This window comes from Thrips palmi, unplaced genomic scaffold, assembly GCF_012932325.1.
Source record: "Thrips palmi isolate BJ-2018 unplaced genomic scaffold, TpBJ-2018v1 HiC_scaffold_17, whole genome shotgun sequence".
NCBI lineage: Eukaryota > Metazoa > Arthropoda > Insecta > Thysanoptera > Thripidae > Thrips > Thrips palmi.
This window is the reverse complement of record NW_023144626.1, coordinates 11,537,131-11,553,896: the sequence shown is the minus strand read 5'-3', so window position 1 is coordinate 11,553,896 and position 16,766 is coordinate 11,537,131. Positions and strand designations below refer to the sequence as shown.

Genomic DNA, 16,766 nt, shown 5'->3' with positions numbered 1-16,766 from the left:
CAGGCTCTCTATTTCCAACTTTTTTTTATCCATTACTGAAGATATACATAGTTACAGCGAGGACTTTGAGGTTAATCGACAACTTCCAGTCTGTGGTAAAGTGAAAGTTTACTCAGTTACTTATTTATTTTACCATTTACCCTCTGTAATCAGAATGTTTGTTTCTTTACTTTAGATACATGGTATCATCAGATGAAACCAGTGATGAGGAATCTGTTGCTTCTCCACCACAATTCTCGACTAAAAAGAAGTATGAGTTTTACAATGAGGTATGCATGAGACTAAGTAGCCTGTGTGTGTACTGCATTTATTCCCTAATAACTAATCCGATTTGTTCTTTATTTTAGGTACCTAATTCATCTACAAAGTACTGGCCAGACAATGCAGCAAGAAATGATGAAATTCAAACAAAAGAAACAAGTATGGAAGAACGGGACGATTTATCGAATGGCACCAGCAGGTCTGAAGCAGACGAAGAAAGCAGTGACACAAGCAGTGACACAAGCAGTAATAGTGCATCAGAATCAAGCACGGAAAGCAGTAGTTCTGAAGGTTCAGTAAAACGATTCGGCATAGAAATAAGTTCTGAAGAGGAAACAAGCAGTGAAGAAAGTAGTGACAGTGCTACAAGCTGTAGTGATATGGAAGAGAGTGAAGAATCTGACAATGAGTTTTTTTCCCCCGAAGTCTATCAAGGGTGCCCTTTGACTGTGGATCAAGGCGTTCTGACATTAATGAAATTGTTTGTAAAACATCGATTGGAAAAAATAGTAATAGGTGACGTTTTAAAAGGAATGCTTAAGTTTCTGCCTAAAGTTCACAGTATGCCAAAGACAGGGCATTTATTACTAAAATATGTTAAAGACTTAAGCCCTTTACCTCCTGAAAAAATTCATTATTACTGTGCCAATTGCCTTTATTATTTTGGGCCCAATCCGCAAAAATGTGAGAATTGTCAGGGAGAAGTCTGTCATAAATTTTTGCAACTGTCAATAGCTGCTCAGATTAAAAACTTTTTTGAAAATCATGATTTAGCTGACATAATTTCCAATTATTCTGAATTTAGGAAAGCTTCCTGCCAAGATGAGAATGTATTGTATGATTTATGTGATGGCTCTGTTTTTAAAGGTGCTAAAGTTGATTCGCCCTTTTCCTTGACTTTACTTGGTCATACTGATGGCCTCAGTATTCATGATAGTGCAAATTTGACTCTCTGGCCAACAGAGTTTGTGATAGCTGAAGTGCCACCTAAGTTGAGGTACAAGTTTGTAATTATCAGTGGCATTTGGTTAGATGAGTGCAAGCCTTCCATGAACACATATTTAAAACCTACTGTTGATGAATTAATTGACATTGGTCCAGGTGTGGAATGGACTCATCCCCAAACAAAGGTAAATCACATAAGTCCTGTTAGAACACCTGGGTTTTGTGCTGATGCACCTGCTAGAGCTCAACTTCAAAATATTCAAAACCATGGTGGGACATACTGTTGCAACATTTGCGAACAGAAGATGAAAAAGCTGCCAGCACAACCAGTATTGCCTGGAGTAAAGAAAAAGAAAAGAAGAAGGGTATTTACTTTTGAGGAATACAAGAGCAAGCTTCGCACATCAAAGCGCATGGATGCACAAGGCAGAGAGTCAAGACAGAAGCGACAAAACTCAAGAAGCAAATACTTTGTACCAGTCAAAGGAGTCAAAGGATTAAGTGTTGTGTCAAATATTCCTGGATGTGATAGGAGTTCTGCTGTGTACCCAGAATACATGCATTTGCTTTTGTGTCTTGTCAAGGAGTTTTTCCACTTGTGGTTTGAGGTAGATGGACCTTGGAGTCTAAAAGATAAACAAGATGAGATTGATGCATTCCTCCTTGCTATTCGTGTTCCTCACTTTATCACAAGAATTCCTCGTCCAACTGTTTTCTCTGCTAAATGGAAAGCCAATGAGCTGAGATCTTTTCTTTTGTATTACTCTCCTATCATTTTCAAAAATTGCATGAAAGAAGAGTATTTTCAACACTGGATATTATTTGTGCAATCGCTGCACCTTCTTCTTGGATCTGAAGTTGCCCACTCTGACATTGCTAAATCAGAACTTATGCTAATTATATTCTGCAGAGATTTCAAGAAACTTTACAAGGCAGAACACTACACATACTATGTACATAATGTCCTGCACCTGCCGCTGGCTACAAAACGGTTTGGCCCGCTGTGGGCAAGTGGTGCATTCCACTTAGAGGGTTTTAACGGTACAATAGCAGATCTCATCCATGGTACAAAGAATCAATGTCAGGAACTTGTCAATACTGTACAGATTACATGTGGTGTAGCAATATTAGATGCACGTGTGAATGGAAGAAAGCTAGACTGCAATGATGTACCTGTAGAATTTTGCAATGAGGTCAGAAAGACTACATTGAGTGCCGAGGAAAATTTGTTACTTTCACAGCATTTTAATGCCGCATACAAAGTTTTCAAAAGGGCCAAACTGAGCCAAGGTTATACCTTAACTTCCACTGTGTACACCAGAGAGAATAAGAGAAATAATTTCACAGTGGCATTTTCCAACAATGCTACAAAACAGAAAGAATATGGTGATATCAAATGTTTTGCTGTTGCTGGGAATAACCCTGATTTAAAAGTGGCTTTGATTAGATGCTTTGCTGTCGACCACTTGAGAGTAATTTCTCACACTAACTCGGGTGTGATATTAAATCACCTAGTTCCTATCTTGGAAACGGACAATGTTTGTGTAGTAGAATTGGGTAGTATCATAGAGAAAGTGTTAAAAGTAAGAGACTTTGTGTGTCTTAGGCCAAACCATTATGAATCAAATTTGTAATGTAAGAAATTGTTTTCTTTTTTTGTGTAAGATGTGGTACAAAGAGTAAAGTGTCCCTTTAAATGTATGTGTGGGGAAGCACATATTGAAATACATTGACTGCGTTTGAAAATTTTGTTGTCTATATTGATCTTCCATATGCTCCCTATAAGTGTGTAAGCTCCCAAGTGATGCCTAAAATTACACCTTAAAAATTTTTGACTAAGTCTGAACAAGTTTTTAATAAGTCTTAATTTTTTTTTACTAAGTCTGAACAAATTTTTAATAAGTCTGAAAGTATTTAACCAATTCTGAACAAATTTTAATTAAGTTTTAACAAATTTTGAGTGGCTCTTAATATGACTAGTGTTTTACAAAATATTTGTCAACTTTTATAAAAATTAATTAAAAATCTTTTAACTAAAGCTTGTTTAAGTGCTCACAGAATTAATTACTTCTTAACAAGAATTTAATTAGCCATTGCTTTTAATTAAATCTTATATCAAAGTATATTCAATTGTTATTAAATTTTAACTCAATTTTTAAGTTTAAACAAAAAACTAAAGAAAATTACTAAAATTTTAATACAATTTTTATTAATTTTTATTTGTGCGTTTTACGAGGGGATTGAAGCAACTTAGCTGGATGTGGCTTTACATTCATTTGACACCCACCACATTATATTTTTCAGGCAGGTCAACCACATAAATCTCATTGTTGTTGAGCTGTTCTTCTTCTTGTGTGAAAATAGATTTTTCAGATGGCACAGGAGTGGGTACAATACTTTTGAAATTGATTGTACTGTCAAGAAAGTCATTCGACTTCAAACTTAATAAGTGATGTGCACACTTCTCATCTGTAAGCTGGAAAAACAGGTTATTGGCAACACATTTTCGAGAGCAGTAAGAAAGTGCTAACAATGAAAGGAACGCTCATCCCAACCTCAACTTTCATAATCTCTTCTCCAACAGGAATCACAGAGATAATGCAATTGGTTTCGTTCGCACAGCCTCCATCTAACAGTATATCATTGAGTGCAAATTTGAGATATTTCTGAAAACATACATAACAACCTGCTGGATGACTTAAGTAATGCATCACTGTGCTATATAATGTATTTCAAGTTTACCTGATTGTATTGTGGAACATTGTCCACAAACACATAATAATGAGACACATTTACATTGGCATTTATGTCTAATGTACTGTTTGTGGCAACATTTACGTCATCAGTAACATCTCTTTCACTGTCTTTAACAGTGTCAACATTATCGATGAAATCAATTGAATCGTTTAATGTTGACATGTCATACATCTCAGAATCATCTTCCTCAGAATGCACCACAGGTTCGAACACAAGAGTCCTCCTTAAATACTTCGCTGTGACCAGCTTGACAAGACCAGCAGCTATTTCTTTAGATGGGAGCTGCAATACACAAATAAGACATGCAGCTCCAACACAAATGTGCAAAGACGGAATTTGATCAATAGAACTTTTACTCACCTCCACAATGACATTGTTTTCATTCGGAGTGCAGCTAAGAACGATCTTTGGAATCACCGCCTTGTCGGGTTTCTGTTTCGATGGTTCATCTGCCTTGACAGCTAGCGGTCTTGATGGATAATCTTCCTCGTTCACTATGTGATTCCTCCGAATGAGTTTCTCCAGGAAGTTTATGAAAGTTAACTGAAGCAAAATAAAAATGTTATAGGAGAGATAGCCCACCATAATAACCTACAACACAAGACTTCAAGGATTCAACTCACCTCCATAAATGGGTGTGGAATGTTCTTTATTGTCACAAATGATGTCTCGTTATCATCTGAATACAGTTTTTTCGCACAAGACTTCCGTTTACCTGGGGTGGATGATGGTACACTTTCCCTTCTGAAGGCCTCCGGCGTCTCCATGTGACAGGGCCGTTTCGGACTTATCTCTTCATTCTCCGACATTTCTTCCAATTCTCAAGAACACCTACTGGTTTTCCAAGTTTTTCTTGATTATTGACTAGCTCACTCACTGCATCCCTTCTAATTCGACGACGAACGCGTTGTAATGCTCACGATACGATACCGCCAAACCGCCAACAAGTTGCAACGCGAAACAATTGGCGAACGTTAATGCGGAGGGCGAATAGGCGATGCGATACATATTCACAGGTTCCCCGGTTCAACTTGAAAATTTCGCGCCTAGACTGGACTGGAGTAGGCTCAACCCCTGTTCCTCCAAAGCTCAACTACAATAAGGGAAAAAGAAAATTGCTGTGTATCGAAAAATATTGTGATAAAAGGTAAATTAATCGTGGCACATAATTCTCCTGGTGGCACTGGGATGGAGATAGGTTATTCGAATGGCAATTAACTCGCACTGTGACATGTCTTGACACAAGACCATGTTTCCTTATATCTTTATTTTCATTGGGACAAGTGTGCTTGTAACATGTGCTAAAGGAATTGGGCAATCGGTCTTCCCTAAAGAGGAATTTTCAAAAATTGTTTTTCCTTTTTTTTCAGATGGCTGTCACGGTTTCTCAAAAGAATCTCCTCATATCAATGCTCGAAACAATGGTACTGGAGCCATCGCAAAAGAAAAAATGGGAGGGTGATTCCGTGCGAAGGGGGTCATTTCAGGTCACCGGGGCCTTGCGCCTGAACTGAGGGTGATTTGGTAGCTTGGGCAATTCAAATTTGTTTAACTAAACGAAGACCATGTCCTCATGTGGATAAGTCAATCTAACTTCTGTTTTTCTAGGTTTTGTAAGCTGCTAAAGTGTCGTCTTGTAAGTTCCGTCATGGTCACCAACACCTAAATGACAACATTGCCATGCTGTAGTATATGACTCAGCCACATCAAAAGAAAACTGGCTATTTCACTCTCTTCCCTGACTTATTCTTCACCAAATTACGGAAGGTGACCTTTGTATCATCACTTGTTGAACCCGAAACAGCCTATGAGAAAATGTCCACCGTGTGACCATGTGACCTATGTTGCTTTCACAACTGACGGTCTACTGGGGTTCCTTTTCGTTTTAGAACGTTACGACCACTTGGGACCGAAAGAACATAAAAAACGCTTCCAGAAGCCTGTGCCCGCGGGACCTGGGGCGGTGTAACGACGCTTCCAGGCCGTCAGAATTGTTCAAAACGGTAAGGGTGTAAAAATAGATGTAAATTCCGTTTCGGGCCGTAGCTCCTCCATCTAAGGGAGAAAGTTCCCACAACCTTCGCTGAAAAACGCTATTTTGGATGCTCAAAGTGACACCGTCAACAGTTTCTACCTATCTTGCAACCCAGCGGGTCAGGAGACTAAACATTTCGCTTTGTAAATTCCGTAATCTGTAAATTCCGTCATTATTTCTGTAAATTCCGCCGTATTTCATAGGGGGTTAAATTAAAAGTCAACTTGTAGCGCTGCCACGCTCAGAGGGGTACTGTGGGGTACTATGTATGCCATCTACACCAAATTTAGCCCCTCAAGTTGAACTTTTAAAAAAACATTTGGTACATCCAAAATGACCCTCTACGCACGGAATCACCCGGGAAATAATTTCAGAACAGCTGAACTCAAACGGTGGTGCCGTAAAAACACCACAACAGTGGCTAGAGGTGAGTGCTGAGTAGTTCGAATCTTTAAACCCATTGCTTTCTTCTGCTTGATTCATGTTTTTTGTACTCGCAGTATTGGCGTGTGCAAGAAGATCTCGTCTTGATGAAGTCAAGGGTGGCACATGCCACAGGAGAAAGCCCGCACTTCACTAAATATGAGCAGCTGGTCCTGACTCTGAAAAGCTCCCTTCATAACCTTGGAAACTAGCTGTGTCTATGCTGTTAATAAATCAGTATTTTGGTGAATTGTTGACGGTTTTCATTCTACTTTCCCTTTTGTCTTGTAAAATAACTTCCATTGATTTGATTGAACCCTGTGTGTGACAAGATGTTCCAAAGTACGTTAGATGGGAGATTATATATACCAACCCATTAGCGAGCAAATAATACCAACATAACCTAACCTACTGTCGCGTCATCAAAATGCTCTAATTCATCCATATCGTTATCAATTTCCTCCGTGGCATCTCCCGTTTCCAAAAAGGTACGGGTTGAACAAATTTAATGCAATGCATGGATCAAAAGTCCTCCAACAGCAGCCAGCGCAAACCGGACGCGCGTACGCGCAGACGCGCGTCTGACGCGCGTCCTTAACTTGACAGACCACGCGTTTGCCACAGGGGCGTTCCATGGTAGATTTACACGAGTTTAATCGACCATCTCCGATTTTGCTCATATTTGGCTCAAATGTTGCCCTCATAGGGGGTAACATCCGTGCAAAATCTCACAGCCGTAGCCCCAGTAGTTTCCGAGATATAGCGGTTCAAAGTTTTTATTTAAGACTTTCCAAAACTTTTATATAAAAAGTGAAAAATGGGTCCCATTTCCGTACCGTTCACTCTAAAAGGACGAAAATGGTATCATTTACGTAAAATCACGAGAGGAATCCGAATATGCCCCCGGAAGGATCGTAGCTCAACTCCTTCTATCCGAAATCGCAATTTTGAGCTTATTTTTCAGGCACTTTTGAGGCTTTGGTTGGGGGTGTTCCCAATCGAAAAATCGACTTATTCAGGGTGCAATCGGTAGGTCTCTGACCGTACTTTCAAGTTCAAGTGCCAAAAGTATGAGGTATGGCCCTCGTTTTCGCTCCACAGCCCGTTGAAAAATAAAAAATCGCCAATTTGACCCATTTTGAGGCAAAATGGCACATATTTGAGGCCATATTGCAGGAGATCGGCACCAGGTACAGAGGTCTGCCAGGGCTCATTTGAAAGGAAATTTCATGCCCTTTCGATATGTGAAATAAAAATCGTGGGTATTTGCCTTCTTTTCACGGTACACGCAGATATGTAAAAGTGTACAAACCTCAAAAGCGACATAATTCACCAAAATTTGTTTAATGACTGAAATGAAAGTCTTGTGTGCCTCTACCGCACTAAAAACGGTTTTGTTATTCATTTAGAGTGCAGGTACCTTCTGATACGCACCTCAGTGCGAGCATTTTGGTGCCAAGTCTATCGAATGAGGGATTTATTTGAATGGTACAGCCTCGGCCACCTCGTTGATGGAATAATTGTTTCAAGCATGGCGGCAAGGGGACGTCCATTAACAAAGGAAACGCAGTATTGGACCCTTGGAGACCCGCGCATTTGACATGTGATTGACGTTATTACTCTCATTGCAGGAACGTGACATCACGTTGAAACGAACGTGACAAAATGTAAAAAAAATGACAAAATGTCACGTTCGTTTGAGCAATGTGTCTCGTTTGTTTGAATGTGAACAAGCTGATAATGGGCCAATTCACACCCAAACGAATGTGACACAATGCTCAAACGAACGTGACATTTTGTCTCGTTCGTTTCAACGTCATGTCACGTTCCTGGAATGAGAGTGACTCGTATGAAAGAGCACCGGCAGCAACAAATACAACAAACGACGAACACAAAGCTATGTTGCTCATACCGAGTTACACCATTGGTCCTTGGGGCACTTCGGTCCATTTCAAATTTCTTGGGGATAGAGCAACCGCAGTGACTTCATGCGGGTAATAGAACCTGGGTCTGAACCTCCAGGTTTATTTTCAGAAGTCTCAGAAGACATTTCACGGCAGGCAGACTTATGGCTAGGGAGCGCAGTTTGATTTTGAGAAAACCAGGTAAAAGTAAAATGTTGGCCGCATAAAACCATCTCGTTTACTCTACAAACTCAAGTGTGTACATAGTACACTCCAACCTGGAGCATACCTGGCATGTACACTACGGGTTGGCGCACTCCGACCTGTAGTGTACATGCCAGGTATGCTCCAGGTTAGAGTGTGCCTGCATGTCGACTGCAGGTGGAGTGTACTGTGTACACTTGAGTTAGTAGAGTAGTAGCACTTCCATCAGTCCTTGGCCCAACCAACCATTTCATGTTAAAGCCTGTTAATTTGGCTTTAAGGGGGCAGTAGCGTCTTTTGCACGTGTTTTGACGATTTTCGAACCTCCTGTTTAGACGTTAATATAAAGATAAGTATGAATGCCAGAGGCAAACGGCAGGCACCATTTGAAAGATAAAAGTTTTTACAACATTTTCAAAAAAAAATATTTTGTTTTAGCATTGAATTAGGATGTTTTGTGTTATATGCAAAAATGGTCTGCAAAATTACATGGTTTCACTGCGCGCACGATTGCAGCCAAAGTTTTTAACTTTTTACCAATCGGTAAAATGCATCTGAAAAAGCATGAAATTGCCCATAAAATGACCCTTGGGTTTCAATATTGGGCAAGAAAAACTATTGAAACGCTCATCTTCAACTTAAGATGGAAACGAACCACATTTTTTCTGGCCCAATATTAAAACCCAAGGGTCATTTTATGGGCAATTTCATGCTTTTTCAGATGCATTTTACCGATTGGTAAAAAGTTAAAAACTTTGGCTGCAATCGTGCGCGCAGTGACACCATGTAATTTTGCAGACCATTTTTGCATAGAACACAAAACATCCTAATTCAATGCTAAAACAAAATATTTTTTTTTGAAAATGTTGTAAAAACTTTTATCTTTCAAATGGTGCCTGCCGTTTGCCTCTGGCATTCATACTTATCTTTATATTAACGTCTAAACAGGAGGTTCGAAAATCGTCAAAACACGTGCAAAAGACGCTACTGCCCCCTTAAAGCCAAATTAACAGGCTTTAACATGAAATGGTTGGTTGGGCCAAGGACTGATGGAAGTGCTACTACTCTACTAACTCAAGTGTACACAGTACACTCCACCTGCAGTCGACATGCAGGCACACTCTAACCTGGAGCATACCTGGCATGTACACTACAGGTCGGAGTGCGCCAACCCGTAGTGTACATGCCAGGTATGCTCCAGGTTGGAGTGTACTATGTACACACTTGAGTTTGTAGAGTAAACGAGATGGTTTTATGCGGCCAACATTTTACTTTTACCTGGTTTTCTCAAAATCAAACTGCGCTCCCTAGCCATAAGTCTGCCTGCCGTGAAATGTCTTCTGAGACTTCTGAAAATAAACCTGGAGGTTCAGACCCAGGTTCTATTACCCGCATGAAGTCACTGCGGTTGCTCTATCCCCAAGAAATTTGAAATGGACCGAAGTGCCCCAAGGACCAATGGTGTAACTCGGTATGAGCAACATAGCTTTGTGTTCGTCGTTTGTTGTATTTGTTGCTGCCGGTGCTCTTTCATACGAGTCACTCTCATTCCAGGAACGTGACATGACGTTGAAACGAACGAGACAAAATGTCACGTTCGTTTGAGCATTGTGTCACATTCGTTTGGGTGTGAATTGGCCCATTATCAGCTTGTTCACATTCAAACAAACGAGACACATTGCTCAAACGAACGTGACATTTTGTCATTTTTTTTACATTTTGTCACGTTCGTTTCAACGTGATGTCACGTTCCTGCAATGAGAGTAATAACGTCAATCACATGTCAAATGCGCGGGTCTCCAAGGGTCCAATACTGCGTTTCCTTTGTTAATGGACGTCCCCTTGCCGCCATGCTTGAAACAATTATTCCATCAACGAGGTGGCCGAGGCTGTACCATTCAAATAAATCCCTCATTCGATAGACTTGGCACCAAAATGCTCGCACTGAGGTGCGTATCAGAAGGTACCTGCACTCTAAATGAATAACAAAACCGTTTTTAGTGCGGTAGAGGCACACAAGACTTTCATTTCAGTCATTAAACAAATTTTGGTGAATTATGTCGCTTTTGAGGTTTGTACACTTTTACATATCTGCGTGTACCGTGAAAAGAAGGCAAATACCCACGATTTTTATTTCACATATCGAAAGGGCATGAAATTTCCTTTCAAATGAGCCCTGGCAGACCTCTGTACCTGGTGCCGATCTCCTGCAATATGGCCTCAAATATGTGCCATTTTGCCTCAAAATGGGTCAAATTGGCGATTTTTTATTTTTCAACGGGCTGTGGAGCGAAAACGAGGGCCATACCTCATACTTTTGGCACTTGAACTTGAAAGTACGGTCAGAGACCTACCGATTGCACCCTGAATAAGTCGATTTTTCGATTGGGAACACCCCCAACCAAAGCCTCAAAAGTGCCTGAAAAATAAGCTCAAAATTGCGATTTCGGATAGAAGGAGTTGAGCTACGATCCTTCCGGGGGCATATTCGGATTCCTCTCGTGATTTTACGTAAATGATACCATTTTCGTCCTTTTAGAGTGAACGGTACGGAAATGGGACCCATTTTTCACTTTTTATATAAAAGTTTTGGAAAGTCTTAAATAAAAACTTTGAACCGCTATATCTCGGAAACTACTGGGGCTACGGCTGTGAGATTTTGCACGGATGTTACCCCCTATGAGGGCAGCATTTGAGCCAAATATGAGCAAAATCGGAGATGGTCGATTAAACTCGTGTAAATCTACCATGGAACGCCCCCACAATTGTCCGCCGCAGCCCCATGATCTAGCCATGATCCCGATCCAGATATGGCGGAAAATGGCAAATACGCCACAAAACGCCTGCGTGATTTCTCATGAAGGAGCTGGTGTTAAGCTCGCTGCGCACGCTTGCGCGGTCTGCTTCGTAGTTAAGATTTCGTTCAACGATTATTTTTTTGCATACCAACCACTTCATTTTGTCGTCAATGTTATTTTACACGCCGCGAGAAGTAGGCTGAATGTGAAAGGGTACCCGCCGATGTAATTATAATATTCAAGAATACTTGGCCCAATTTACAAGTGAGGGAGTTGAGATGTGAGCGGCGCGGACCGCGCCTTGGAACATTGTGTCACATTCGTTTGAATAAGAATAAGCTAATTTATGGCCGATTCACACCCAAAAGAATGTAACACAGCGCTCGAAGGAACGCGACATTTTGTTACATTCGTTGCAACGTGATGTCACGTTCCTGGAATGAGGGTGGATGCAGGGCAGCATTACCGTGTGGGGCTGAAGTGCAGGCGAACACGCATAGCAATTCACTTTCAGACAGGTCAAACCCGCTCGTGGTGAAAATTCTGGGTGTGGGCCAGGTCAAATCTATTACAGTGTGTTTCGACTTAACCTGCGCTCTTTTTCTGTTTCATTGAAAGATAGTCTTTGAAGATCACCCCTTTGTGACCGAACTGTTTACCTTGGCAGCTTGTCAAACATCTGTACTTAGAAGAAGTACACGAGTGCTCATAGACCGGCTGAGTCAGTTTACGAATCTTGCGTGTAAAATATCACGGCAAGTTAAGGCAACCAAATTGAAGGTGCTGGTAACAGCATTGATGCAACTATTCTGTCAGGTTGGAGTCTGTGCTGCTGCCTTTCATCGTACTGTGGACAATCGTGCTGCTAATGGCGTTTGACCAAGTTCGGACCAAAACTATCAACTCGTTTGCTGTAGGTATCGTGTCAGGTAAGGGAGTGCGGGGTACACATCGGCTACGGGACAAAGTACCCAAAATACGTTTCTTGTTGTCGGAAGTAGCGCCAGCGTACTTTGACCTGTTTCAACAGTTCTTCACAGTCGTGCTTTGTTTCTCTGGCACACGCATAAACACTCCAAATCCAAAGGTGATGACAAAAGGCCTTCTAAGAGGTGATAAACAAAAGAGTCGCATTTTGGCTATACTTCGGAGTATTTCCAGGATTTGACAATGACAAGGGATGGCAAGGGGACTAGTTCATTGTAATTGCCACATTTTCGCAATACTTTTGTGTATCGCCGTTTTGAGGGCAAGATTGTTTCTCGGTACTCAATTGTTTTGCTAAAAGACAATGTAAAAAATTTCTCGTAAATTAACGAGAAAAGTTTGGGTAGTTTTCTTTTACGAACTGTTTGTGATTTTACAAAAATGTCGTTTATATACGACATATGTCGTACATTTTCGAAATGTGTTCGGCTCATTATTAAGATTTTCAGCTTTAACAAGCGTGCTGTCAAAAATCTTCCAAAAATATTTTTTTTCTTGTAACAACAAATGTTTTAGTTCAAAAAGTTTACGAAAAGTTTTCATATATAAACGACAACTTTGCAAAAGAAAATAACTCAAACTGATATCGTTGTTTTTTGGCAATATTTCGTAAAGCCTCACTTAACAAAACATTTCGTAGTGATATTGTCTGTAAATTCGCCAATTTAGAAAGATTTCTCTCTTTACGAAGTGATTTTGTAGGATTACGATACATTTTGTAATGATTGTGTAGGATTACGATACATTTTGTGAATTGACACAACTGTAACGTTTTTTTTTATGAAACAAATCGTGTACTCATATTCGTTAATTCACGATATTTTTTTACAGTGCACTCATGTATCACCTTTTGGATTTGCAGTGAACCGGGGTAAGTTTAGACACTTCACGTTTTATGTGGCGTCTTTCACTTACCCGAATACATAAATTTAACGGTTTTCTTACAGTGTAGCTTATTTGTGATGGGTCGTCTGAGGGTAAACCTCCGGTGCGAGGAAACTACGGGAAGGTTTAGTGTTTTTGGTGCCACCCGTTTCTTGCATCCCACAGACATAACGGAGAAACATCATGAATTTGATATTAATGTAATCCCTGTTCAGGGCCCGTACATTGCAATTGGCCATAAATTCGACACCTGCCCATCGGACAGAACCATAGAAGTACTTATCCGTGTTAGCCACTTCAACCCTTCAAGACCCTACGATCTGCAGACCATTTCCGGAAACTTGTCACTCAAAGAAGACATGAAGGACAATTATTGGGTAAAGTATAAAGAAGAAGACCATTATCAAATCACACTCTCAGCCTCTATGCGTGCTTTCTTTTATCTGTAGACCTTGTGAATGAAAACTAGCTATATTAATTTTGAATTTTGTTCATAGCTGCAAAGCGTAAGTCACAAAGTTTACTGTTCAGAGAATGATAAAAAATGAATCTATAAAAGACCGCATTAATGTTAGGTGGCAAATCTCGGTAAGAATCTTTAGTCTTACTTTACAGTAACTGAACAGTTTTCTGTGACATTATGATCTGATTAGTCGCCTCCAACAGACGTACATTGCAACTCACATAACTGTGATCACTCATAAATTGCGACACAGAATTTCCGATAGGCATAAAATCAAAATTTAATAGCTGTTGTGACTGGAGAAACATAATTTGAATACGCATAACATTTTTAGAAATAACTCCGAATTTTATAAACGATATGTCAACTAAAAATACAGAAGAGAGGCGACACACTGTTGTCACACACGAATTTTTTTTTTATCAATGCGGCTATCCTGCCGTACGTTCCTATCTGCTTTGAATCTGCAGTTATTTCTGTTTTTGAGTACTCTTGACACTTGCACACTCTTCTATCTTTACTTTAGACGGCCATAATTTACCCTATCGTGGCTCGAACCTTCGCAGAACCTCCTTATCACCGCGTCCTGGACTGCTTTGGCAAAGAATGAATAAAGCTCAAAATCGGGCGACTTTTGAGTACAAGACTCTGAACCATAGTTGGTCAAGTTTGAGCCAGCCGTTTGTCCAGGATGGCGTCGAACAGCTGGAATTTCAGACTGTTAAGGGAAGGTGGGGTACCATGTGACGGTTTTTGTTAAGTTCCCGTCAACCCAATACTACCAATCACATGACATCCATAAGTAGTCATGTGAACAGAATGATTCTTCACCCTAAAATTGCTGTTGAGATTTCTAATTTATCTGTTTTGGTTGCTGAGTTATCCCGAGTTGAATGGGCCTAAGTCAAAGTGTCACTTCGTACCCTACGTAGTACAGTATGTGACAGCCTTAGTGCACCATGTGACAGTGGCCTTTTGTCAGGGTTTAAATCCTATTCAGCGTACCTATACGCAAAGAATGAATGAAGAAGTCTTCCAGCTTTTTATTTCCGTTGAGTTTATCAATTTATCATCTTCGGTTCCCGAGCAATGAAGGTTTTAGTTATTAGTGTACAAATGTCATGGGCTGAACACATTCAACTGAGTGAATCGTGGAATCCCATAGCGAATGAGAGTGGTGTCACATGGTGCCCAGATCAACAGTTTTAGGGGAAACAGCAATAACGCTCAAAGTTTATGACGTAGAGAATCGAGCCAAAGCTTATATTGCGCTTAAAACATCAAAGAAGAACATCTTGCATAGCATATGTCCTTAAAATGTGTTTTAAAGGTAAAAAGCGGACGCGGCGGGAAATAGAAAAAGTTTCCAATGAGCTATTTTAAGACTGTTTTCAATTCTGATCGCTACCATTCCCGTCCTTTTCGAAGGAGAGTCGCGACCCATTGCACGCCGATTCTCCTTCATGATACCTTACTTTGAGTCTTCTTACCGCTGTTGGATAGCAAGCCGTTTAGGAGAAAAAGCCAAAGTCACAGGGTGGCCGTGTCACATGGTACCCCACCTTCCCTTACTGCTGATTGGATGAAGTTCATCTCCATCCTGGTCAAACGGCTGGCCGGAACTTTACCAATTATGGTTTTCAGGTGGGCCAGGACCCCTTCAACCCAACCCTTAAGTCAAAAGTCCCGAACACCAAGTAGGTTCATAGACAGAGCTCCTTTGACCTCGAAAAAATCACCACTTCCTCCTCCGCCCGGACGGCGACCTCGTGGTACGTTCTCGCATCTCAGAAAGTAGCTACTGGGTGAAGAACGAAACTACAGCGTTAGGCACCGACGGCCCGGAGGCCTCAACGCCACATGGCGGTCATCGTGGTGGCCCTGGCAGGACGAAATCGGGTATAGATGACGTGACCGACGACGCCATACCCAAATATGGGCGACGATTTTTTTTAACTGCCCAAAATTTAGTCACCGCTGGCTCTGGCTCGTCACCCAAATTTGAGCGACGATGCGTGCGTCACTCAATGAAAAGGTGATGGTGGTAACTCATTCTCAGTGTTTGTGTGTGTCAACAGTGATTTATTTGAAAAAATAGATTGTGCGTGTTGCAAAATTAATTTCCTCTTGTTTAAGTTTTGAAGATATCAACAATTAAATAAATTGTTTATTTCTGATGCAGTTTATGACTGAGTCCGGGGGCATTCCACGCCAGTTCATCCGGGAACCCAAATTTCACTCCTCGGATTTGGGTTCTGGTGACTTTTTCTTGAAGTAATCATCACTAACAACAAAACCATAAAACAGTTTTCCAAAATTTCAATTTGTATAGGAGATATGGCCAAAAGAAATTTTCAGAATCACACATTTAAAAAAAATATATATGTTTTCCAGCTTTTTAACCAAACTGGTGAGACGTATGACCCAAGATGGGTTTTCATTCTTTATTTTAGACCACCACACCATTAAAAAAGCAAACAAAAATATTCTAATTTTTTTTTTTAAATGTGTGATTTTGAAAATTTCTTTTGGCCATATCTCCTATTTAAATTGAAATTTTGAAAATCTGTTTTAAGGTTTTGTTGTTAGTGATGATTACTTCAAGAAAAAGTCATCAGAACCCAAATCCGAGGTGTGAAATTTGGGGTCCCGGATGAACTGGCGTGGAATGCCCCTCCGGTTATGTGAGTTGCAATGTATGTCTGCTGCAGCGCCTCCGAATAGATAGACTGACAAATTTACTGGAGACATAGAAAATATTCCAGTGTAAGTTATGCAGTATACCTCATTTCACAACAGCTCTCCTTGGTATTGGCTGGTAGGTAAATGGGCATGGTGTCCGATTCAGAAAGACACTGTAAAATGAACAGCTTTTCGTTTCCGCTGCCAAATTTCACCATGGAAATGGATTATATTTCTTTGAATGTGAGCTTATCAGTATCATGAACGTAATGAGGAAATATCAATTGACATAATAACAGTTCAATGTACATTGTAAACATTTTTTCCGAGGGGGTATGCACTCTCTGAACCTGTGTACCGACTATTACGCTATTACGCTCTATTACGCCACAAATTAATCGGAATTTAGCGAAAAAACGGCC

The 16,766-nt window shown here is 40.5% G+C and overlaps 1 protein-coding gene across 3 annotated transcripts in view; it reads left to right on the top strand.

The window, feature by feature from the left end:
• Positions 1-16,766, top strand: part of LOC117643538 — a 37,693-nt gene that overhangs the window by 20,046 nt on the left and 881 nt on the right. The window contains exons 2-4 of one of the 3 annotated variants that reach the window (XM_034382470.1): positions 12,144-12,240; positions 13,146-13,185; positions 13,415-13,555. In XM_034382470.1, the coding sequence (XP_034238361.1) occupies positions 12,144-12,240; positions 13,146-13,185; positions 13,415-13,440 (163 nt within the window). In that variant the 3' untranslated portion in view covers positions 13,441-13,555. Of the gene's footprint in view, positions 1-12,143; positions 12,257-13,145; positions 13,186-13,414; positions 13,577-16,766 lie in introns of those variants that run through there. The other 2 variants (XM_034382469.1, XM_034382468.1) reach the window with 2 other exon arrangements.